Source organism: Limtongia smithiae (assembly GCF_038497785.1).
Source record: "Limtongia smithiae strain NRRL Y-17922 unplaced genomic scaffold V1518scaffold_1, whole genome shotgun sequence".
NCBI lineage: Eukaryota > Fungi > Ascomycota > Lipomycetes > Lipomycetales > Lipomycetaceae > Limtongia > Limtongia smithiae.
Genome location: NW_027117622.1, coordinates 2541400 through 2563536, shown reverse-complemented (window position 1 = coordinate 2563536; position 22137 = coordinate 2541400). Strand labels below are relative to the sequence as shown.

Genomic DNA, 22137 nt, shown 5'->3' with positions numbered 1-22137 from the left:
GCTTTCGAAATAACTGCACATGATGCCATGCACGTGTGCGGCGTGCGGCGCGGTAGCCCTAACTCCACGACCTGTCCAAGCCCTAAGGCTCGCCGCACGGGTATAAAAAGACCGTCGCGCCCACTAGCTTCGCTTTTCCTTTTTTCGTCCCTAAGACAGAAAGTCAGTATCGATTCTTATATGGCTCTTGCCTTTTACCAGAGCCATCAGGGTACTGCTTTCAAATGTCTTTAAACTTGTTTTTGGAACATATCAATACGAAGTCTTCATAGGATTTCTGCGAATTGAGGTGGTGGTGCAAAAGCGTGAGGGTTTGGCTAGTTTTTATGTCGCGCAGTGTTTTGGTTGTTTGTTTCAAGCAGATATTAAATAAGAGTGTCGTATAATAACTGCCTAGTTCCTAAACCAGTAACTAATTGCTTGCGAGCCGAGAACGGTCTTCTGACCATGTGGGTTGGCGGAAGCTATGGTTGGACGTGTTTGCGCTTCCTCTTTGGGGCGGTACGCGCTTCACAGCCTGTGCCTCGACCTCGTGCTCGTGGGCGCTCCCACACTCCGCTGCCTTCACCCCCACGACCCCTGCCATTCTGCACCACCTTCATGGCTAACGCGCCTCTTTGTACGCTCCGCTTTGATCTCGCCCGCCGCTCGCCGCGTGTCCTGCCGCCGTCTGCGCGCCAGAGTCTCCGTCCGTGCTCGTAACCTCATCCCACTGCACCTCTACCCCGTCAGCCCTGCAATATGAAGTTCGGAAAGAAGTGAGTACTGCCAGAAGCATAATCCACTAGCAGACGCTAACAACTGCCAGTCTCCCGCGCAACCAGGTCCCCGAGTGGAGGTATGCCCCGCCGTCTCCAGAAATGGCTCTCATCGTCGCCTCACGATAGTGGAACTAACCGCCCCCGGCTTGCCCTCTCCAGCGCCTTCTACCTCAACTACAAGTCGCTCAAGAAACATATCCGCACCGCCGTCGCCCGCGCGGCCGCCAGCGGGGATCCGCCGGGCCAGATCAACGACACATACCTTACACGTACGTCCATGACTCCTCCGCCCCTTCCCCGCACGATCGCCAGGCCGTTCAGGGGCATCCTCGCCAAGACTCTCGCTGACCATGTTCACCCCGCACAGCCTTCTTCTACTCCCTTGATCGCAACCTGGAGACGGTTGACTCGTTTTACAACAAGCGGCTGGCCGAGTGCTCGCGCCGACTGCGTGTCCTGCTCGACCGCTTCCCGCCGCATGCGACGCGGACTGCCGACTTTGACCGCGATGAGCTGGAGGACCTCGTCGGCGCGCTGCTCGAGCTGCGCAGCCAGCTGCGCATGCTCCTGGTAAGTTTGGCGTATGCTATTATTGTGCGTTGCCAGTTAACCCGGCCAGTGGTATGCCGAAGTGAACAAGCGAGGATTCATCAAGATCCTCAAGAAACTCGACAAGCGCACCGGCGTCAACGAGCAGTCTCGCTACCTTGAGTCCAAAGTCCTCATCCTCCCCTTTGCCTCTGGCATCCAGGCCAACAACCACATGGAGACCATTAACAGCTGGCTCTCCGACCTCGCGCCGAACGAGGTTTCAGGCTCCGGATCCCCCTCGTCCTCACAGATGTTCGGCAGCAGCAGCAACGGCACCACGGCGTCGAAGTCGGCAGGTCCGAATGGCGATGCTATCCGAGCCGCGTTGGTTGGCGATGATCTCGAAGCCTTGAAGGCGACGCTTGCAGATGTGCCTGACTTTATCAAGGAGAAAACGCTACTCTCGGCGTTGCATAAGGCGATCAACCTCAAGACGCTTAAGTGTATCGACTACCTGCTCCAGAACGTGGGTGACCTTTCTGACCCGTCGGATTTGCGCGGCCGCAACATTATCCACCGTCATATCGTGGCCCTTGGTCGACAGCGATCCAGCACTGCTGCCAATGCTGATACTGCTCGTGGGTACTACATTACTCCCGCAGAGCAGCCAGTGTCGACTGCGCAGCTCACTGCTTTCTACGGCAGCGACGGCATTAATTCGACCGACGAGACCTCGATGCTACGTTTCATTTTAGACCATCTCACCGTGCCTCAGCGTGCTGCTCTCGCCGCCAGGGACACTTATCGCCGCAGTCCCCTGCATTACTCCGCGCAGTACGGCATGCGTCTCATTAGCCAAGTCATCATCGACTACCTAAAGAAGTGGAATATGTTCGAGGCCGGGAACGGCCTTGATGCGCCAGAGTGGATTGACGCCGAGGGACTCACCCCATTCCATCTCGCAGTTATCGGCAAGCACCCGATGACTCTGAAGGTCCTGCTCGAGGCCACCAAGGGGATTCCGCCTCGCGACTCGTCGCAGCTGCTCAGTTTGGCCGCCAAGTCAGATTACTCCGACATTCTCGAGATCTTGATCGTCGCAGGGCTGGACGTAGATTACGCTGACGACCAGCTAGCCGAGACAGCACTTTACGCGGCCGCAAAGTGCGGACACGCCGCCAGCGCTCAAGTGTTGCTTAAGCATGAGGCTGACACCGAGCTCGCCGAGACGACGTACGGATGGACACCGTTGTTTGTCGCGGCCGTGTTTGGCTATAGCGACGTTGTTAAGACCTTGGTGGCTAGTGGATGCGATACCGACAAAACTGATGGTTCTGGGTGGACCGCAATGGAGCATGCTGTGCTGCGCGGACATCTGGAGGTCACAAAGATTCTGCCTGCTCATCAGCCGCCGCCATCACCATTTTCGACAAGTGATATCGCCAGCATGGCGTCAGCGTCGGTTGACAGTTTGATCTCGCTCAGCTCAGTTTCATCAAAGGCGTCATCGGTGTCGACTCCATCGGCTACGCCGGTGCCGAGAGAACCGATTAAGAGCTTCGGACACAAGTACTTGAAGAACAACACGACTATGATCCTTGTGACGCTGGGATCGACTGACACGCGCTCCATCGTGGAGCCAGTCCAACTCGACCAGGTCCCGCTCTCGCGCGCACATTCGACACAGCTTGACACGGCGTTGTCGTTGGTTATTTCCTGCCAGAATGCGATTGGCGAGCCTACAGTGATTGACCTGCCGATCCAGGACAGTCAGGCCACTGAGCCGATTGTGTTCCAGACCAGCGGCGACGCACGCAAGACGCGTGTTTTTTTTGACATTGTCCCTACGTACGCTGGTAACCGCAATCAGATACTTGGTCGTGCTGTCGCGATGCTGTCTACCGTGCGGACTTCTGTTGGTCAGTCCGTGCGGAGTTTACATGAGACCGTGACAGTGCCCATTATCCAGAACACGACTCTAGATATTCTCGGTACAGTGAATTTCGAATTTTTGACGGTCACGCCGTTCGAGCATCCAAACATGAGCATTGCGAAATCTTCAACGTACTGGAAATCGCTGACGAACACTCGTGTCATCGGACACCGCGGTCTCGGAAAGAACTCGACTAGTCGCAAGAGTTTGCAGCTTGGCGAGAACACGTTGCAGTCCTTCATCGCCGCGGCGAATTTGGGCGCAAGCTACGTTGAATTTGACGTGCAGCTCACACGCGATCGTGTGCCTGTCATTTACCACGATTTCGTGGTTGCGGAGACGGGCATTGACGTGCCAATGCACGCGTTGACGTTGGAGCAGTTCATGAGCGTCTCCGAGCGACGCACACCGCGATCGCGGAGTCGTAACTCGTCGCCTAGAGCGCCTCCGGAGCGGAGTGTTCAAAGCGGGGCACGCTCGCTGGACGACTCCGACATGCATCCTGGTCGCCGACCGCGCTCGATGTCATTGGAGATTATGGATGATCCCAATTTGGATGACTACTCGGACCGACTTAAGTACACTGCCGACTTCAAGAAGAAGGGCTTCAAAGGCAATTCGCGCGGTATTAGTATCCAAGCCCCCTTCACAACGCTTGAGGAGGTGCTGAAAACGCTTCCGCAGAACGTCGGGTTCAACATCGAGTGCAAATATCCCATGCTTGACGAGAGTCAGGCGGAGAACATGGATGACCTTGCCATCGAGCTGAACCAGTGGGTCGACACCGTGCTCAAGTGCGTGTACGACCACGCGCACGGTCGTGATATCATTTTTTCGAGTTTCCACCCCGATGTATGCTTAATGCTCTCGCTGAAGCAACCTTCAATCCCGGTCCTTTTCCTCACTGAATCCGGCACCGCGCCCATGGCCGACGTCCGCGCGTCGTCCTTGCAGGAAGCGATCCGCTTTGCCTCCCGCTGGAACCTACTCGGTCTCGTGTCCGCTTGCGAGCCGTTGATCATCTCGCCGCGGCTGATTCGCGTCGTGAAGGAGTCTGGACTTGTGTGTTTTACGTACGGCACGATGAATAATGTGCCTGAATACTGCAGACTGCAGATGCATTACGGCGTTGATGCGGTTATTGTGGATTCCGTGCTTGCTGTGCGAAAGGGTTTGACGGCTGCGGACGGCGCTAGCGCAACAATAAAGGAGGTTTAGAGAGGGAAAATACAAAAGTGATTGGTTTTGAAATGCATAATGAGATGAAATACAACTGTTTTGTGACTAAGACAAGCAATGACTAAGACAAGCAAAGAACTCCACAAACTCCATCCCAGTAAACTACCTTATGGCACTTCTGCATTGGGATCAGTGGTGCTAAACAAGAATTGCAACTGCGTCGCCATCCGTTCTCCGATCCGCCGTTTGGCACCCCCGGTCATTGACTCTATCGTCATCTCGCGATCTGATTCAAGCGCGAGAAACGCTTTCTTGCCGTACTTGTCCACATCCTCCATCACGTTGTTTAGCGACTTGAACTTATTGTACATGCTGCTCGCCATGCTCGGCGTGATGCCCTTGATTTGGCTGAACGCTTCCATGAACATGCCCTTGTTATCCTTGCCACTGGGAATCTGGCCCGCGTCCATGCAGATCGTTTCGAAGATGTCCAAGCGCGCATAGCGGTACGGGATTGTGCCGATGTCTTGTGCCAAGACGGCCAGCCATGACGCGCTGTCGAGTGCGGTTGTCGTGTGGAAGGCGTGAACCCCGTGCTTGACTAGCAACGACACTTTGGCCATCTCGATCATATCCGCGTGCACGGCGTGATTGTATGTTGACTGTACACGTAGAAGGAGCTCATCTTGGACTTTGCTTCTTCGTTGCTTCGTCGTCGTAGTCGCGTCGTTGCTGTTGTAGTTCAGCGAGTTATGTACCATGTTGCTAAACTCGCGACGCGTTTGTAACGCCAGTTTGCGCTGCATGTTGTTCAGCCCTTCGATCATAAACAAAATCTGCATCCCTGGAAACAAGCTCCTGATAGATGTTGTGCTGTCATCAAGCTTCTGGAGCATGATCATATCAATGAACTCCACCGCCGTAAACACTACGATAATGATGTTCTCCTTGCGAACTTCCTCCGGGATAGGCACAAAGTGCGACAGCGCGACGTTGAATTCCGCCTTCACCTTCCTTCGGAACTTGATCATGTTGCCGGTTGGGCTGCGCCAGGTCGTGCTCACCTCTATCCCGAGCTCTTTAAGCAATGTCTGCATGTGTTGCCCCCCAGTAGTTGTAGAAAAGTCCTCATCGATATCGACAATCATCTCGGCGCAGATATCTCGTTTGTTAATCTTCAACCGATTGATGGCTAACAGCTCCTTGTCGCGCTCTTTCTCACGTGCGGCAATTTCTTTTTGTTGTTGTTTCTCCGCCCGCACGACAGCGCGGGCGGCTTTTGCTTCTTCGGCTTTCGAGTTGCCGTTTCGTGCGCGTTTTGGTGCCATTGCCGCTTCATCCGGCTTGTTTGCCTTGCGTACGCGGCTTGCGGTAGTAGCAGACACCGCATTTTCTCGCTCAGAGACAGCTCGGCGAGCGACTGCTATGCCAGCTGTTCGTGCTGCTGGGCTAGCATTTGACGTCTTCTTCTTCTTTGTCGCAGGCAAGGCATCTACGCACGGCAGTGAAGATGCTGAACTGCCGCTCGCATTAATGTTTAAATCAAGCTGTTCCAACACCGAGTCTGTCCGCTGCGGGACAAGGTCGTCGTGCTTCCTTGTTGTCAACGATGCGGTGCCTCCGCCGAAGGCTTGCTTTGATCCAGTGCCTCTGTCTGCAGATGGCGCTAGCGGCGACGAGGAACTGTCTATCAAATCCGCAATTTCGAGATCTCCGTATTTAGAAAACGAAGCTGGTAGTCGTGCCGGTGGCGGAGGTGATGAACGTGCTGATGGATATAATGACAGGCGGTTTCGGTGTGGCAAGGATGAGATATCATTTGTGAACGTGCGCCGCGCTGTGGGAAGAGATTGTGATGAAGAGCGGATTTCAGTTAGTTTGTTGCAGGATAGGGAGCCGAGCGGTTTGATTGTGTCGTCGCTTGTTAAATCTGCAATGTCCAGATCTGGGTAGTTTGAAAACGACGAGGGGAGCCGCGTCGGTCGTGGCGGCGAAGACAGCTCGAGATGGCTCGGCGCCACGCGGGGGATCATGAGTCTTGGCGAAGATGGTATGTCTGCCGCCGAGAAAGGCCGTGTCGCAGGAAGTGGTTGCGATGAGGAATGCACTGCTGGTGATGAGTGCTTGGCCTTGGACATGGAGTCGAGATTACTGATGCAGTTGAGGATCTGCTGCACGTTTGATGGCGCCTCAGAGTCAAGGTTAAAGTCAGAGTCCAGGCTCACGTCATCTCGTAGAATTTTGCTTGGTGGTCGTGGTAGTGTCCGTGTCTCGATGACAGTCGCCGAGGAAGCATCGGGAGATGTTGGCGATTTGGTGATTGATAAGAGCACATTGATATCGGAGTCGTCAGATTTGACAAGATCAAGGTCGACAGAATCGGCTCTGCAAGCGTTAGAGATAATTGATTACAAGATTATAGACTGGCATACAATGTGGCACCGCCCAGAAACAACGATCGCTGGGAATCTGCGCCCGTCTTCTGCGTCGAGGGAAACCGTCGCGCCATACTCGGCAGTGCCGATGGTATGTCTTCGTCTAGCAAAATCACATCCTCGTCGTCATCGGTGTTGTTCTCGATCGCGATAACCTGCGTGGACATTCGCGATGCAGAACGGTCATCGCCGCGGTTCGGTAGTGGGGGATCCGACGACGGCGCGGGCGAGGTGAATAGAAACAGCGGAGCGTCGCACGGCTGAACTAATGGCATTGCCGCGCGTGGTCGTCGGAGCAGCGGCGGCGAGCTCCTTGCTTGGCGGTGATGCTGCTGGCGGGATCGAGATGGGACACATGTGAGAGACGTGTTTACATCCTTCCTTCTCTGTGTCCCGCCGGCGCGACGCGCTCGAGCCATGTGATGCAAGAGCGGGTAACCGGAGACATGCAGCTTAGGGCTTCAAAGCTAGGGCTTCGTGAGCTAGGGCTAAACGCAGTCACGCTTGGCATAGGGCTGGCGCGTGCGGCGCGCGAAAGATTCCTCGAGTGCTTCACGAATGCCTCTTCCTTCCCACTAGGCTGCTCCCCTCGACTCGACAACACACCGACCGACGACACCCAATAGCCCGCCATGTCCCACCGAAAGTACGAAGAGCCCCGACACGGTTCGCTCGGTTTCCTCCCCAGAAAGCGCGCCGCGCGCCACCGCGGAAAGGTCAAGTCGTTCCCTGCCGACGACAAGTCCAAGCCCGTTCACCTCACCGCTTTCCTCGGCTACAAGGTGGGTTTTCTTCTCCGATGCAATGTAGGTATGGAGGAGTAGTGGCTGACTGTATATCAGGCCGGCATGACTACTGTTGTCCGTGACCTCGAGCGTCCCGGCTCTAAGATGCACAAGCGCGAGATCGTCGAGGCCGTCACCATTGTGGAGACCCCACCTCTCGTTATTGTTGGCGTTGTTGGCTACGTCGAATCTCCCCGTGGTCTGCGGTCGCTGACTACCGTTTGGGCTGAGCATCTCTCCGAAGAGGTCAAGCGACGATTCTACAAGAACTGGTACCGCAGCAAGAAGAAAGCGTTCACCAAGTACACTAAGAAGTATGCCGATGACGGTGCCAGCATCTCCAAGGAGCTCGAGCGCATCAAGAAGTATGCGACTGTCGTTCGTGTTCTAGCCCATACTCAGATCCGCAAGACTCCTCTTTCCCAGAAGAAGGCGCATCTTCTCGAGATCCAAGTCAACGGTGGTTCTATTTCTGACAAGGTCGAATGGGCCAAGGAGCACTTTGAGAAGGAGGTCGAGGTCACCTCGGTCTTCGAGCAGGACGAGATTATCGATGCTATCGCTGTCACCAAGGGTCACGGTTACGAGGGTGTTACCGCCAGATGGGGTACTAAGAGACTGCCGCGCAAGACTCATCGTGGTCTGCGAAAGGTCGCTTGTATCGGTGCCTGGCATCCAGCCCACGTTCAGTGGACCGTTGCCCGTGCCGGTCAGGACGGATACCATCACCGTACATCGGTTAACCACAAGATCTACCGTATCGGCAAGGGCGATGATAAGTCGAATGCCTCAACCGACTTTGACCGCACTGAGAAGAGCATCACTCCGCTCGGTGGCTTCGTCCGCTACGGTGAGATTAAGAACGACTTCATCATGGTCAAAGGTTCTATTCCCGGTGTCAAGAAGCGCGTTATCACTCTCCGCAAGTCGTTGCGGACTCATACCGCCCGCTGGGCGCTCGAGAACGTGTCGCTTAAGTGGATTGACACTGCGTCGAAGTTCGGCAAGGGCCGTTTCCAGACCCCGGCCGAGAAGAGTGCGTTCGTCGGTACGCTGAAGAAAGATCTCGAGTAAATTACGGCGCGGCATTTAAAAATTCTTTTGTTGTATTATTGTTTTCGTTAAAATACAAAGGATGTAATGTTAACTGCCCTTTTCAAACCGCGCTCGGGCGCTGTCCTGTACGCGTTTGACAAACTCGTTATAGGAGGACGGTGCAGGTTTGCCTTCCTTTGAAGCGTCAAGCTTGCCGCCCTGCGCGCCGAGCCCGACGCCTGCAACGTACATCTCAGGGGCGATTGCTTCCGTAATGCCGCTGCTCGACGCACCCAACGCAGTCCCGGAGGTCCAGCCCATCTTTGCGAGTAGTTTACTGCCTTTACTGATGGTCGAGAACATGTCGTCGTCGGAATCTGAGCCTGTTTCGTCGACGGCGGGTTCGACAGCTGTCGTCTTACTGGCATCGTCCTCCTTGCTTGAAGCTTTGTCCTTCGCAGGACCCTCCACATTCTGCGCAATCCGGCGCTCCTTTGCGCGATCTCTATATGCCGCGGTGCCAAACGCGGTTTTAACCGCGGCCAACCGTGCGCGCACGCGTTCGCGGAGCTCCGTCTCGGCGAGGTTATGTTCGTGCAAGCGCGACAGGCGTTCATGCTTGTTAACGAGGTCGAAGCTTGGGAATTTGCGACGGCAAAGGAGGCATGCGGGGCGGCGAGGATCGGAGAAGGATTCCTGGAATAGGGTGGATGCAGAGCTAGATGTGGAGGTGGGGGCAGGTGCGGAGGAAGTGGTGGCGGTGCTGGTGGCGAAACTGGAGTCCGTGGGACGTGGGGTGCCGTGTAGTTCGGCTTGTTTGAGTTGCCATTTCTGTAGTTGCGGTGCCATCTGTGATGGTTAGCTATGTCTAAATCACGGCATGAGACCTCTTACCTTCTTCGGAGGCGCGGCGTCTGATTTCTTCTTCCTCCCGTCCGTCGCAGTCGTCGTCATAGCGGTCGTCGTGATTGTAGCCTCGGCCGTCCCGGTCATCTCACCGACACCGTCAGCCTTCAAACTCGTGAAAAAAGCAGTTACATCATCTTCTCTCGACGAAGGCTCGACAAAGACCCCGACGTACGCGTTCTCATCCCAATACGAGAGACGCGTGCTTCCGCTTGCAGCTAGAAAAGTGTAATCTGTGGTTTCCATATCTTGCTTCCCCTCAGTAGCAGTGCTGGCGAGTGGAACAGCGGGCACGTATGTTGGCACAAAGACGCCGGGATGAATATAGCTCGCGCTGATATACGCTCCAGCAATCGAAAACGACGTCGTCGGCGCCGGTTTCTTCGTCTCCTCTGTATTATCGTCTTTCCCATCGTCCAGCGTCTTTGGCGGAAATCGCTTCACGAGCTCCTGCAACGCCTTGGTCGCGTCCACGGCAGTCGCGTATTCCACGAACGCGAAGCCAAGCGACCTCCCACTCGCTCGCTCCCGTGCGAGCAAAATCCGGCGAAACACGCGTTTGAGCGCAAGCGTCGTTATAGCAGCCGCGAGTTGTGTCTCGTTGACGGCCTTGGGAATGCCGCGAAGTAACAGAAATTGCGAGGCGACAGTGCTGACGTCGCCTGCACCGTCATTTTTTGGTGGTTTGGCGGCGTGGGCGAGCCGGAGGATGGTGGCGGCACTTGAGGCGGTGCCGGAGATTGCCTCTTCAAGATGGGTTAGTATGATATGATAGAAGAGAGTCAGATAGAGTACCTCTCTTCGGAGCGGAGCACTTATGACACTCGTTTCTCTGGGGGAAATTGACGGCGTCGCACTAAATCCATTAATAGAAGCTCGTCGCCAATACTGAAACAAAGTCCATACACTTCGGCAAACCCAGTTATCTTCATCTTGGGCTGTCATGTCACGAGAGTAGAGGATCCGCATTTTGCTTGATTTGCAGATCACGCCAGCAGCAAAGTTGTCGTCGACGAAGCGGATTGCTTCTGGAAGTGTGATAAATCGTGCAAAACCAAAACCGCGGCTTACTTCTGTTGCGACTGTGAGCTAGAATTGGTACCTGACAGGGGCGCGGTCGACGTACTAGTGAGGCGGTCGCGGATGATGGTGATCTTCTCGAGTTTGTAGCCCATGCAAGTGATTGTCGTGTGCAGCTACATATCATCAGCTCTACACCAGTCATTCAGCGTTCAATTGCGTGTTCAACATACGTCGTTCTCGGTGATGTCTGCGTCGAACCATTTCACCATGACATCAATCGACGGTTCGCCCGGCGTGTGTGCGAGCCTCTCTTTGCTATTTTCCTTCTGCTCAGTGCGCTGCTCAGGTCGCCGCCTCGGCGATGTCGACCGCGAGCGTGACCGCTGCCGCTGCCTGCTATTCCTATTGTCGTCTTGGTCTCTCGTATCCCAGCGCGACCTTGGCCGGTAGCTGTCTCTGCCCTCGCGGTCGTAGATGTCGCGCCGGTCGTAGCTGTTGTCGTCGTTGTAGTAACTGTCATCGCTACCGCGCATCCAGCGTGCGCGCCGTGGTGGGGACGGTGAACGCGGACGCCGGTTGCCATAGCCGCGGGGGTGCTCGTCGCTGTCGTCGTCGTCAGAGTACCGCAAATCGCGCGGTGGATATCGGCCAGAGGCGGATAGTGGTGGACTTTGGCTCAGTGATTCGCGCGGTGGCGGTGGCGCACTGCGGTAGTATCCGTCTTCGCCGACGCGGCCGTGGCGGGAGCCTGCCATTCTGCGAGGGTTGGTGGTGGAGGGCGAGGAAAGGAAGCGCAAAGTGGTGGTTTGTGTGGGTACGTTCTTTGGGACTGGGAGCAGGAGTGCATTAACTAGGTAACTTTGCGATACGCTGCTGGGCACAAACTGCACCTTTGCGACTGCCATCTCGCAAACAAATGGATTACCATCATGCTCTCATATTTCTCCTAAGCTGATCATTTCATGATGCTGTTGATACAAACAGCGCTAGGTAGAACTGGATGGGCTGTGATCGGAGGCGGAATTGGGATATCCCGTCGACTCTCAAGATTTGACGGGCTCGAAAACCCCAACTGCCTACGGCAGTCTGTGGAAGCAGACGTGGAATCGGCGTAGAGTCCTAGAGATGAGGTCTACATGACCGATAGCTCCAATGAATAATCGCGCACGTTTCGCATCAACAGGAGACCTGATCGTACGGTCCGAAGCGCCAGTGATCTACACCGATGGTGAGACACATGATAAGAACGCCACAAACGACACTCGCGGAGGCATACTGCCAGGAATGCTTTCTCCGCAGAGTCTGCAACTCGAGAACAAACGTGGAGACGGTCGTCAAACACCCGCAGTAGCCATCCATGAGACCCTGGAGGATCTGGCAAGATGTGCGACTTTCCACGTGCTGTTGGATCACGGCAAAAATGCCGAGAAGTGCAGTACCGATGATGTTCGCAGTGAAGGTACCAAGGGGGAATGAGGGAAAGAGGGGGTTGAGGTAGCGCGAGAGGAGCCAGCGGGATATGGTGCCGACGGGCCCAAAGACGAGGGCAAAAAGCACCTTGCCGCGCCATCTGGCGATAAAAACACTCATCAGAATGACACCGACCCAACAGCCTACGCCAAGAAAGAGGGCAAGAATATGGAGGAGTGGCAGTGTACGTCGGCCACCAACCAGACCAAAACCGAATGGCCGCTTTGGGGTCTCCTGAACGGCGTCGGGTTTCTTGAAGTCGGTAGTCCACAGATGGCGAAGGAAGATGCTGACATGTGCGCCGAAGCGGAGGCCGGCGATGGACATGCAGACTGTGACAATGACTGCGTCGATGAGACCGAGCACGGCGTAGCCGCGCGGGCGAGGGCTCTCCGGCGCGGCATTGGCCATGGCGAGGAAACATTCACGCATCCAGCCTGAGAAGGTCGTGAAGGAGCCGCAGAAGCCAGTGGAGAGGCCTACGAAGAGTTGCAAGTTTGTTCTAAATCAGGAGTTAGAAAAGCAAGCCGAGAGAACAGCGAAAGGGATCCAACCCACTCCGGAACACGAAAAAGTCCTTGCTTTCTGAGAGCAGGCCCATGATGAGGCAGCCGATGAACTGCACCCAGACGAGGGCGGAGATGACTTGACCAGGATATCCATCGAGCGCAGTGACGCCTATGCGCGCAAGCGCGCCGAAAATGGAGAAGACGATGAACCAGAGGAGGATCTCAGAAATGTCGTCGAGGAAGGGTTTTCGCAGCAGGCGCGAGGTCGACGACTGCTTCTCAGTCTGATCTGACAGCTGACGCTCGTAGGTCTGGTCTGATTCAGGGTGCAATGGTTCCGGCGCAGCGAATTCGTTGATGCCGCGAAGAGACTTGCGCGAGGAGGGAGGGTGGCCGGGGGTGAGATCATTGTCGACGGAGCCCCAGTTATCGAGAGGGGATGCGGCGCCGAGACGATCCTCGAGACTGGCTTCCCGTTCTAGCTCATTGCCGAGGGGGCAGGGCGCGACGTACTCGCTGATGCCGCGGGTAGATTCCGTGGAGCGGGTGTGATGGAGCGCTGTGCCGTCCTCGGTGGCCCCCTCGCGTGCGGAGGAATAAGCGGCGGCATGCATACCACCGAGCGAGTAAGTTCGTGATGCGATGAGGCGGTTGTTCAGCCAAGGCGCGGATCAACCGCGGATGATACGTTAGTGGCGATAAGCCTAATAATGTCGCGGCGCGGACATAGTGGCACATATCTGCCCTAGCCCTTATCGGGGCGCACCGTTGCGCAGTTATGCCGCAACCGCACAGCCATGCCGCACTGGGGCACAACCTGCCCGATCAGGCAAGCCGCGCCAGCGTCGGCGTTGGTCGTTGCGCGCGGCCCCTTGGGTGAACGTGGACCGGCCACGCAAAAGACCACACGCGACACGATTGCGACACTGCGATAGGCGGTATCGCGGGACATCCTCGCCGCTCTTTGCTCTGTCTCCAGACCAGATGCTCCCTGGTGCGGGCGACGAGGAGAAGCAGTCGGGCACTGTCGTTCCCGTCGAGGCAAGACCAGGCTGAGTCGCTGACGTCACAGGAGCGCGCCTATTCCCACTTGCGCGGGTCAGGTCGGAAAGCCCGCGCGATGGGCGGCGGCTTGACCCGGGTCAGCGGGTCAGGGCCGTGCCTGGAGCCGGCCCTTCATCTTCTGACTGCGCCCGCGCTTCTCGTTCGCCTCTCCAGGACTCCTCACCACCACCACCACCTCTCCCTCCCGCCCCGGCCTCCTTTATCCTCTCCATCATGGCCGCAGACACAGCCCTCCTCGTCCGCCGCATCGACACCCCCCGCGTCGCCAAGCTTCCCCGGGACTCGCTCCCCCCTGCCGTCGCCGCTCTCCTCGCGGTCACCTCCATCCCGCCTCCCCGTTCTGCCGCCCGCCAGTCCTCCAAGTCCGGCCGTCGGCGGCGCGTCTCGTCCAAGGACGAGTTTGCCGTTCCTGGTGTTCAATCGCAGCGCCGTCACAGCACGTCGCCCGCGCCGACACGGGCCACCGGCGCCCAGCCCATCGAGAAGGACGCGACCGACAAGCATGCAGAAATAGCAGCACCTACCACAGCCACCTTAAAAGAAGCACGCGCGCGGCGGCGAACCCACCGCAAGCAGAAGCAGTACTCCTCTGAGCTCGTTGAACTCCTTACTCCTCCGACCGTCGATGATGAAGAAGACGACGACGACGATGCGAGCAGTAGTCACTCTGAAGAGGCTGCTGCCGCCGCGGCCGCCACGACTCTCGCAAAGTCGCTATCACAGTCGCCAATCGGCATTCCCCTTATGACTCCTGCTACGTCGCCCTTCAGCACGCCCCTCTCCTCCCCGCCGATTCTCTCCTCCGCGTCGTCCTCCCCCGACTCGTCGCCTAGCCTCTCACCCATCACCCCCGGTTCTTTTGGATCAGAGTACTTCCCCGCCGTCGTTTCTGACGACATAGACTCCGACTCCGACTCGCCCTCCATCCGATCAGGCTCCTCCACATCCACTATCGTCCCGAACTCCACTCTCACCACCGATCCCGTCTCCTCTACCTCCGCTTCCCGCCACAGGAAGCAACATCGCGAATCGACCACCATGTACAACGACGATCCGCTCTGCGTTGCCGTAGACGAGAACGGTGCCTGCATCCCTGCCATCGCCTTCGTCCCCGCCAACTTCCGGCCGCAGTCGCCTGCCTCATCTTCCTCCCCTTTCCCTAGTCTCATGCGCGTGCGCAGCGGCAAACGCTCCTCCTCGGCGTCGCCGCGGGTGTCAGTCTCCGTTGAGGACGAGAGCAACAGCATGGTGGAGAGGATCAACTCCTCTCTGCGCTCGCTAAAGTGGATCGCGACCTCAATGGCGCGGCACCAGGAGGAGTACATGTCTCGCGACGAGATCGAGAAGCTGGAGGAGCCGCGCAGATCCCGCAGCACGACCTCATCGTCATCCTCCCGTTCCCGCTCGCAGTCGGCGACTCGTCGTCTACGCTCCGAGAGCGTTCCGGTGCGCGCGTCCTCTGTTGACGCAAGCGAGACGCGCCAGCGCTCGTCACTCTCCTCCGGCGGCGTCACTGCGCGCTCCTCTGCGCGGGCACTCACAATGCAGGAACCACTCTCTGAGAAGCTTCTCGCCGCGGCTGCTGCGGCAGCTGCTTCTGCCGCCTCTGCTGACGGCACTCCTGTCGTGCCCGGCAGCCAAGCCCCTGCGCTGAATGCGACGGCAATAGCCGGCGAAGCTGGCGAAGCTACCTGCATTGCAATGGACACCTACGACGTGCAGCATAACTGCCTGCCCATCGTGCGGCCGCGGGAACCGCGCATGAACGGCGAGTTTTTACGCATTCTCGCTATGGAGCTCGAGATGCGGAGGCACGGAAAATTGAGTCCTGATTTCTACAGCGGCAAAGCGCGCATGGTGCTCGCGCCGCGCACGGATTACGGACATCTTACAAAGAAGCAGCGCAAGTGGGTTGCGCTGAAGCTATGACTGCATGTATGATTTAGAATGGTTTTTCTGTTGTTAGCATTTTTAATTCGGGAGGCATTGCATTTCGGTGTTTTTCTTAATGTTTTCATTTTTAGTTCTCGTCATTGGGCGAGTATATGATAGAGCTGTGGAATATATGCACGGTGTACGCTAATGATTTGAGGACCGCGATGAGTTCGCCAGATCGCGCCAACGCGGGATATTGCAATTGCTGACGTCAATGGCGTGCCTTGGTGGGTATTGCCAAACTCTATTCTTGGGTTGCGTACCACTGCGTACGGGCTGCAACATCCCCCTCTGGAAGTTGCTCGCTGGCGTAAGTAATAAGCCAGTTGTTCTACGCCAGGTTGAACAAGTAAATTATCGCTGCAGCGGCGCCACGCGGCGACCGCGGCCTCGACGCATCATGTTCCTGCGTACACGAAGTTCTTGACCACCGATAACCCCCCCTGCGCCTCCCGTAAGCGCACCGCTCAGCGTCGCGGCTGTAGTTGGATTCCCTGTTGTCGTTGTACTCCTGTTCATGGTCATCATCGTCGTCACAGCACGCTCACTGCCGCCCTGCGCTTCCTCCGTCTCGTCCATCCCAAGATACGGAACGTCCCGCCACGCCGCGCCGGCCGTGCCGGTCTGGCTCCCGTCCCACGCAGCGTACACCGGCAATGGCAAGCGTCCGCGGATAAGCACGACATGATGCTTTTCCCCCGCCGCCATGATTGCCTCTCGCGCTGGAGGGGGGAGAAGGATGTGGAATGTGCGTGCCGGGATGTCGATCCCCGCGAGGATGCAAAGGCCTGCGAGTTTAGTAGGTGGGGTGGAGAAGGAAGTGCGTAAGACCGGGATGGTGGTTGTGCTGGTTAGTGCCGTGTGGGATATGTCCAGGGTTGTGTCTTTTGGTACGAGCACGAACGCGAGAATGGTGCCGTTGATGGCAGTGATCACATCGGGAGTGTGCCTGACACCGTCATCGTCGTCGAGAATATCAACCGCGTCCACAATCCCAATCTCTTCTTCTGCATCTGTATCATCCGCAGCAGCCCACCGCACTGCATACGGCCGCATATGTGTCAAATGCGTTTCAAAATCCCACCTCCCCGGCGCGGTATGATGAAAATATGCCATCGTCTGCGCGACACGTAAATCCGCAGCTGAGTACTTTGCCATCTGTTGCTGCTCTTTGCTGCTTTTTGTCCAATCGGGGGTATCCATCGGTGTAATCTGAATCAAACGTGGCAGATCGCGCTTCGACCGCCCGATGCTGGTCATGCGGATATACGACATGAGCATACGTGGTAGCTCACCGTACGCGTCCGAGTCGTTTTGTGAAGTCTGCATCTCGGCTTCATCAAAATGCGGGCCGATGTAAATCACGATATCAGCCTGTGTAATAAGAAACACTTCTCTCAACACCCGCACGCCCTCGCCTTTCGTCCAGCCAGGGGTGTTCACGACGACCGGGAATGTTTCCCTGTCGTTACTCCATTGTTGCGAGCACAGCGCACGCGCTTGTTCCACGTACTGCGTCGGTGCGTCGCGCGGGGTGAGGTATCCGAAATGTGTAGCAGCCACGACAGTCGCGGCATCCAGCGTCGCGTGCGACATCGCGGAACCAAACACTGGTGCGCGCATGCGCGCGAGTGTGAGGACACCTGCAAGTCCGAATTCAGGCTGACCAGGATCGAGGTCCAGATACGCGACATCGTCAATCGACGCCGTCAGCATCGCATTGAGAAGACATCGTGTAAACGTTGACTTTCCCGCATTTTTGGGGCCGCAGACGACAATGCGCGGCGGCGTTCCATAATGTTTCGTCGCCCTGTCGATCACCGTGCTGATAACGCTATGCATCGCGCTACCCCAGGTACGCCCTGGTTCTCGCGTTAGTGCGGGGAACGATTGTCCTTCCGCGCGTGTATACAATGGCGTGTAACTTGACCCTTCAGCGTGTGATATTCCGAACGAACAAGGCATATTTAAGCACACTTTTTCCAAATTTTCGAGTCCGCTCCGTACCGAGCGCACCGCGATAACACAATCATTCCGGGCAAGATTCTCTGCGGTCCGCACCGGTACTTCAGCCTTGAGAAGCTCGATCAGACTCTCCGTTGAGACACCCTTCACAGCAGCGACGGCGGCGGGAAAATGTGCAGAAGTTCCAGTTAGCACGGGGAGGGATTCGGTGAGTTGTGCGTAAACGCGGTGGAAGGTGGAGGTCGGGGCGAGCACGCCACCGAGGAGGCTGATGCAGCCGTGGTACACGCGAAACTCGTATTGTCCAAGGAGGACCAGTGTCTGTCTTGTTAATATACTGTCTGAAACGAGGGACGAAACACTGACCTCACTACGTGCAAGTCCAAAAAACTCGAGACCGCTCTTGGATCTACAGTGATTCGCAACGGTGGGTGTGAAACTTGAAATCTTCAAGTCAGCTTCCAAGTCACTGTTCGCGTCAGCATCTGGCACCACACACTGCCCCAAATAGATGGCCTTACATGACCTCTCTCGGCTCTTGAGTGTTGATGTCGCCAAGGGAACAGATTGTCTCGTTAATCTCGACAAGTTTGTTGGGCAGGGACGGCGAGTCGTGGTTTCCGTCGATGTCGAATTCACTGGGATCGAGATCTTCATTCCTCTCGGATTCTATGTGGCTCGAATTGTGTCCTATATTGGTGTCGTCCTCATCTATACTTTCCTCAGTATCTTCGTCGTTGTGATTCTCGTCCTCGCTGGAAGACATTGGCGCATAATCGAGCACCACGTCGGCGCTATTCCGACTCGATACGTCGACGCCGGACTGTGGCTGATGTTCCTCAATCTTTGCACGCTTGAACACGCCCACAGGTACCGCTCCATCAGCCTTCGCGTTCCCTTTCTTAGCCGACGGCGCCGGGTTGGCGGCCGCTGGCTCGGACGACTTGTCGCCATCGTCGTCTAGAACAACGACCAAATTTCCGTTGACTGCGGTATGGACTTCCGTCAAACTCCGTAACAGTAATTCACTGTGGCGCTTTCTTGTTCGCCGTGGTGCAGACTTGGAGGATGACGTTTGTGGAGATGGTTGTTCCTGAGGAGGCGGTGTTGGGGCCGAAGTGGTTCTCGTACCGTTACGCGCGGCGAGAAACGCTGCTTAATCATCAGACAGAGTATAACAGCAGTATCAACACACATACCTTTTGCAGACAGCCGCGGTGCGCTCGACTGTTGCCGTGATGCCATGGCGTGTATGGTTGCTGTAGTGATGGTCCATCAAGCGGCGTCGTCGGAGAGGTCTGCGTTTTTCTTGAAGCCGCCCTGCGCCACGCTGCGGCGTAGGGTTATGGCACACTGCCACTACTGCTCCCCCTGAGCGTGGCAGTGCTAGTATAGACGCTTTTCCGGATCGGGCCAAGACCCTGACCCGCGGCGGCGTCGTTCATCAGCTGCAATCGTCACAATCCACGTCCACCCCTTTATCCACCACCACCGTCTTACTCGTGCACACCAGTGCGCCTCTTCCTTGCCGCCGTGTTGTCGCTCCGGTCGCAGCCCGGTCCTGCCCTCGCTTCCGAGGCGTTGGTCACTGGTGCTGACTAGTGCGCGAACGCCTGCGGAAAGGCGTCACTGCTGAGATGAACTCGACTTTCGTCTTCTCCGCCCACGACCGGCACGGCATCCGCATCATCTCCTTCACTGCCTCTTGGCTCAGCATCATTAGTTGTCTCATCGCGTTCTACTGGCTCTGGCGCATGCGCGGCAAGGTCTTCCGGCATCTGTTTGTGTCCTTTGTTGTGTTTGTTCTCCTATTGAGGCTGCTAACCTCACCGCAGGCTCATTTTCTGGTTGCTCTTCTTCGACTGCTGGCGTGCTGTCATTCTCATGTGGTACCCCATCCGCCTCTGGTATACCGGTGAGGACTCCATTGGCCCGCACTCGTGCCAAGCCGATGGCTTCTTCGCCGCGCTCAGCATTGAGGCCAGCGACTTCGCTGTACTCCTCATCGCCATCCACACCGCGCTCTTCATCATGTATCCACAGATGACTAGCCCTGGCTTGTCAGCTTATCGCTACGGCGGACTGTATCGGTACCGATACTACGTCTACGCTGTGTGGGCTGGCTTCTCGATTCTGTTTGCCTCGCTGCCGTTCGTTAACTCCGTGCGCTACGATGAGGCTACTGAGAAGCAGAAGCTGTACAACCTCGGCTACGTGCAGATCTCGACAATGTGCTATCTACCAGTGCGCCCAATATGGTACCGTCTTGTTCTCGCGTGGGTGCCAAGATACATTGTCTTCATGTCCATCTGCGTGATATACGTCGGCATATACATATACGTGCGCAAGGTTCTCAGTAAAGTTGACCGCGCCATGACAACAGTACGCAGAGGTCGCCATGACGCCGCGCCAGGTATTAACGACACTGATGTACTTCCCATCGGCGACGTTGTCCCGCATTCGTTCGACGGCACCATCCAGGACCGCCAGCAACGCGTCATGATCGAGCGCCAAGTCAAGTACTTGTTTCTCTATCCGATATTCTATGTCGTCAGCTGGGCACTTCCGTTCGTCGAGACCTGCATGCTCTTCACGTCCGATTTCTTAAACCACCCCGTCGTATGGCTCGGTTACATCTCCGCGTTCTCGTACGCAATCAGCGGTCTTATGAACACGTTGATTTTTGCTATCCGCGAAAGGCCGTGGCGACAATGCCGCAGCTACGGCCCTGGGACTAACTCCTTTGGCGAACAATGCGAACTTGAGCAGCGAGGCGAGCACAGAACAAGTGTCGGGAGCAGCATTGTTGGCCTCCTCGCATGCCAGTCATGGGGCAGGGCGGCATCTTCGCGGAGAGAGAGCGATAAGACAATCACCAACCAACGCGCTTGGCGGCGTAGCTCTTGGCAGGCTTCACTTCCGTTCTGCAATTTATTCGCGCGGCAACTTAGCAAACAGTCGCTGAGCAAAGATGGCGAACAGGAGAAAGAGCAACCGCTGCCGATGCCGCATGAAAGCGACTCTAACATACCATTGAGCATTCGTGAGTTTTTGTCAGGTGTTCGGTCACCAATAGCCGACGGACGGCAAGACGCACAGATGAGCTGGAATCCGTACCAGATTAACCTCGATCTTGGAAACACACAATACTCATCCGTGTCACCATCGACAATCGTCACGCCGGCGGATATCATAAAAACAAGACCGACGAGAACTCGTAATCGCGGCTGCTCGGAACCGCCATCATCCTCCTCAGCCGAGACCACATCCACAGCAGTTGCACAGAGCGACAACAAAATCGACGATGCTCAAGTACACACGAAGAGTTCATTTTGGGATCTATATGACGAATTCGATGCCGAGCTTGACAAATTCGTTGACTCGGAGCGGCGACCAAAGTAAAGTTCAGAAGACGGCTAATACAAGGTAATACAGCAGGTTTTGCTGATTGCGGAGCTCAATTTGCATCATTTTTGGAGGGTCCATTTTGTGTGTTTGATGATACTAATACTCAGCCTTCGGAGCGAGCTATTTATTTCATACTCACATCTTCATCGGCGCGTGTGCGATAGTATAGAATTGTATAATAAGTTGTGATTAATAATATAGTCTGGAACAGAGATACATACAGATCACATACAAGTAGCAACCGTAACAAACTTTTTACACGATACGGCAAACTATAGCTAGGCAGCAATTATGACACGCGCAGTTGCATTCAATCAAGCTAGCGGGCAACGACCTATTACAGATGCGCGAGAACAAAGTACAAAAGACAAAACCCATGCATTAGACTCCGGTTGTAAAGAGAGAATATGTGATAAAAGGGAGAAGGGCGTAGGGGGTTAGAGAGTACAGTATTAATATATGCATCTGTCGACGTGTGCGGTATGAGGTGAGGAGATGCAAACGAGAAAAGTAGGGAATGCATGCGTATGTTCGATTAAGCAGTGTTTTTCTGGCGCTTCGCTTCCTTCTGCCGCTCGCGCTTCCGCCGCTTGCGCTCGGCCTTGTCAATGCCGCTGCTACTCACAGCAGCGTCGTCGGCCGCGTATATACTCACGTCGCCGTCCTGCATCGCCGCGTCCTCGCCGTTCTCGCCATATGTGGCGGCGCCTCCAGTCTCGTCATCAACAACAGCCTGTAACTTGCGTTTGCGTGAGACAAACACGGGTCCGAGGCCAAGCAAGTCCCGTCGAATCCGTTGCAGCTGCTGTGTGACCGCTGTGCTTAGCGCGGCGACCTTCCCGGTCGACCCCGTCGCTGAAGCGGTGTCCGGCGAGGTTACAGCCGCAGGCACGGTGTTGGCGGTGACCGCGGAGACCACAGTCGCGGCAGCAGATGCAGGACGGTCGCTGACGTGTCCGAGGAAGGAGGAGAGTAGGTCTTCGGCCTCAGCATTAGAGATCTTGTGCAGAGCGGTAACGCGGATGACAGTGATGCCGCTGCTGGCGGAGTGGTAGCGTGGGGGATTCGACATGGTGACTGTACCGTCCCCAGCGGCGTCAACTAGGGAGTATAGGGCTGTGGGAGTTGCGGGGGTGCGGGAGATGGTTAGAGGTGGAGGCTGTCGACGATGCGATTTTTGTTCACGATCGCAAATTG

General features: G+C 56.2%; 9 protein-coding genes across 9 annotated transcripts; 4 read left to right on the top strand and 5 right to left on the bottom strand.

The window, feature by feature from the left end:
- Positions 1-458: 458 nt before the first annotated feature.
- Positions 459-4493, top strand: V1518DRAFT_410872 (GDPD-domain-containing protein). The gene is made up of 5 exons (XM_066902710.1): positions 459-758; positions 809-838; positions 921-1030; positions 1129-1331; positions 1381-4493. The coding sequence occupies exons 1-5, from the start codon at positions 742-744 to the stop codon at positions 4441-4443; spliced, it is 3423 nt and encodes a 1140-aa protein (XP_066762700.1). The 5' UTR covers positions 459-741; the 3' UTR covers positions 4444-4493.
- On the bottom strand, positions 4444-7251 carry V1518DRAFT_410868 (uncharacterized protein). Its single transcript, XM_066902709.1, has 2 exons — positions 6837-7251; positions 4444-6789 (listed from the first exon to the last, which is right to left on the bottom strand). Exons 1-2 carry the CDS (start codon positions 7112-7114, stop codon positions 4572-4574), a joined length of 2496 nt encoding a protein of 831 aa, XP_066762699.1. The 5' UTR covers positions 7115-7251; the 3' UTR covers positions 4444-4571.
- A 143-nt stretch (positions 7252-7394) lies between these two features.
- Positions 7395-8771, top strand: V1518DRAFT_390368 (60S ribosomal protein uL3). Its single transcript, XM_066901750.1, has 2 exons — positions 7395-7621; positions 7682-8771. Exons 1-2 carry the CDS (start codon positions 7472-7474, stop codon positions 8696-8698), a joined length of 1167 nt encoding a protein of 388 aa, XP_066762698.1. The 5' UTR covers positions 7395-7471; the 3' UTR covers positions 8699-8771.
- V1518DRAFT_425246 (uncharacterized protein) lies at positions 8768-11343 on the bottom strand (the record flags this gene model as incomplete). Its single annotated transcript, XM_066905903.1, has 6 exons — positions 8768-9508; positions 9554-10311; positions 10361-10421; positions 10472-10638; positions 10692-10761; positions 10819-11343. 6 exons carry the CDS (start codon positions 11341-11343, stop codon positions 8768-8770), a joined length of 2322 nt encoding a protein of 773 aa, XP_066762697.1.
- Positions 11344-11764: 421 nt separating this feature from the next.
- On the bottom strand, positions 11765-13181 carry V1518DRAFT_369568 (CrcB-like protein-domain-containing protein; the record flags this gene model as incomplete). Its single annotated transcript, XM_066901280.1, has 2 exons — positions 11765-12560; positions 12613-13181. 2 exons carry the CDS (start codon positions 13179-13181, stop codon positions 11765-11767), a joined length of 1365 nt encoding a protein of 454 aa, XP_066762696.1.
- A 289-nt stretch (positions 13182-13470) lies between these two features.
- On the top strand, positions 13471-15715 carry V1518DRAFT_410861 (uncharacterized protein). Its single transcript, XM_066902708.1, has one exon. It carries the CDS (start codon positions 13846-13848, stop codon positions 15559-15561), a length of 1716 nt encoding a protein of 571 aa, XP_066762695.1. The 5' UTR covers positions 13471-13845; the 3' UTR covers positions 15562-15715.
- A 26-nt stretch (positions 15716-15741) lies between these two features.
- Positions 15742-18363, bottom strand: V1518DRAFT_58907 (uncharacterized protein). Its single transcript, XM_066906632.1, has 2 exons — positions 17899-18363; positions 15742-17853 (listed from the first exon to the last, which is right to left on the bottom strand). The coding sequence occupies exons 1-2, from the start codon at positions 18187-18189 to the stop codon at positions 15922-15924; spliced, it is 2223 nt and encodes a 740-aa protein (XP_066762694.1). The 5' UTR covers positions 18190-18363; the 3' UTR covers positions 15742-15921.
- Positions 18364-19169: 806 nt separating this feature from the next.
- Positions 19170-20250, top strand: V1518DRAFT_369707 (G protein-coupled glucose receptor regulating Gpa2-domain-containing protein; the record flags this gene model as incomplete). The annotated part of the gene is made up of 2 exons (XM_066901289.1): positions 19170-19312; positions 19368-20250. Coding segments are annotated over 2 exons (1026 nt in total), but the record flags the coding sequence as incomplete, so codon positions are not given.
- An 856-nt stretch (positions 20251-21106) lies between these two features.
- Positions 21107-22121, bottom strand: V1518DRAFT_410854 (uncharacterized protein). Its single transcript, XM_066902707.1, has one exon. It carries the CDS (start codon positions 22010-22012, stop codon positions 21476-21478), a length of 537 nt encoding a protein of 178 aa, XP_066762692.1. The 5' UTR covers positions 22013-22121; the 3' UTR covers positions 21107-21475.
- Positions 22122-22137: the final 16 nt, after the last annotated feature.

What these genes read in the sequence shown, in the direction of transcription:
- V1518DRAFT_410868 (XM_066902709.1), bottom strand. Translation starts at nt 7,114, where the DNA reads ATGCCATTAGTTCAGCCGTGCGACGCTCCGCTGTTTCTATTCACCTCG. An exon ending in TTTCTGGGCGGTGCCACATT is followed by an intron (nt 6,790 to 6,836) that starts GTATGCCAGTCT and finishes TAACGCTTGCAG; the next exon opens with AGCCGATTCTGTCGACCTTG.
- V1518DRAFT_410854 (XM_066902707.1), bottom strand. Translation starts at nt 22,012, where the DNA reads ATGTCGAATCCCCCACGCTACCACTCCGCCAGCAGCGGCATCACTGTC.
- V1518DRAFT_410872 (XM_066902710.1), top strand. An exon ending in CAACGACACATACCTTACAC is followed by an intron (nt 1,031 to 1,128) that starts GTACGTCCATGA and finishes CACCCCGCACAG; the next exon opens with CCTTCTTCTACTCCCTTGAT. An exon ending in GCCAGCTGCGCATGCTCCTG is followed by an intron (nt 1,332 to 1,380) that starts GTAAGTTTGGCG and finishes TAACCCGGCCAG; the next exon opens with TGGTATGCCGAAGTGAACAA.
- V1518DRAFT_410861 (XM_066902708.1), top strand. Translation starts at nt 13,846, where the DNA reads ATGGCCGCAGACACAGCCCTCCTCGTCCGCCGCATCGACACCCCCCGC.
- V1518DRAFT_58907 (XM_066906632.1), bottom strand. Translation starts at nt 18,189, where the DNA reads ATGAAGATCTCGATCCCAGTGAATTCGACATCGACGGAAACCACGACT. An exon ending in TTGGACTTGCACGTAGTGAG is followed by an intron (nt 17,854 to 17,898) that starts GTCAGTGTTTCG and finishes TTAACAAGACAG; the next exon opens with ACACTGGTCCTCCTTGGACA.
- V1518DRAFT_390368 (XM_066901750.1), top strand. Translation starts at nt 7,472, where the DNA reads ATGTCCCACCGAAAGTACGAAGAGCCCCGACACGGTTCGCTCGGTTTC. An exon ending in CCGCTTTCCTCGGCTACAAG is followed by an intron (nt 7,622 to 7,681) that starts GTGGGTTTTCTT and finishes ACTGTATATCAG; the next exon opens with GCCGGCATGACTACTGTTGT.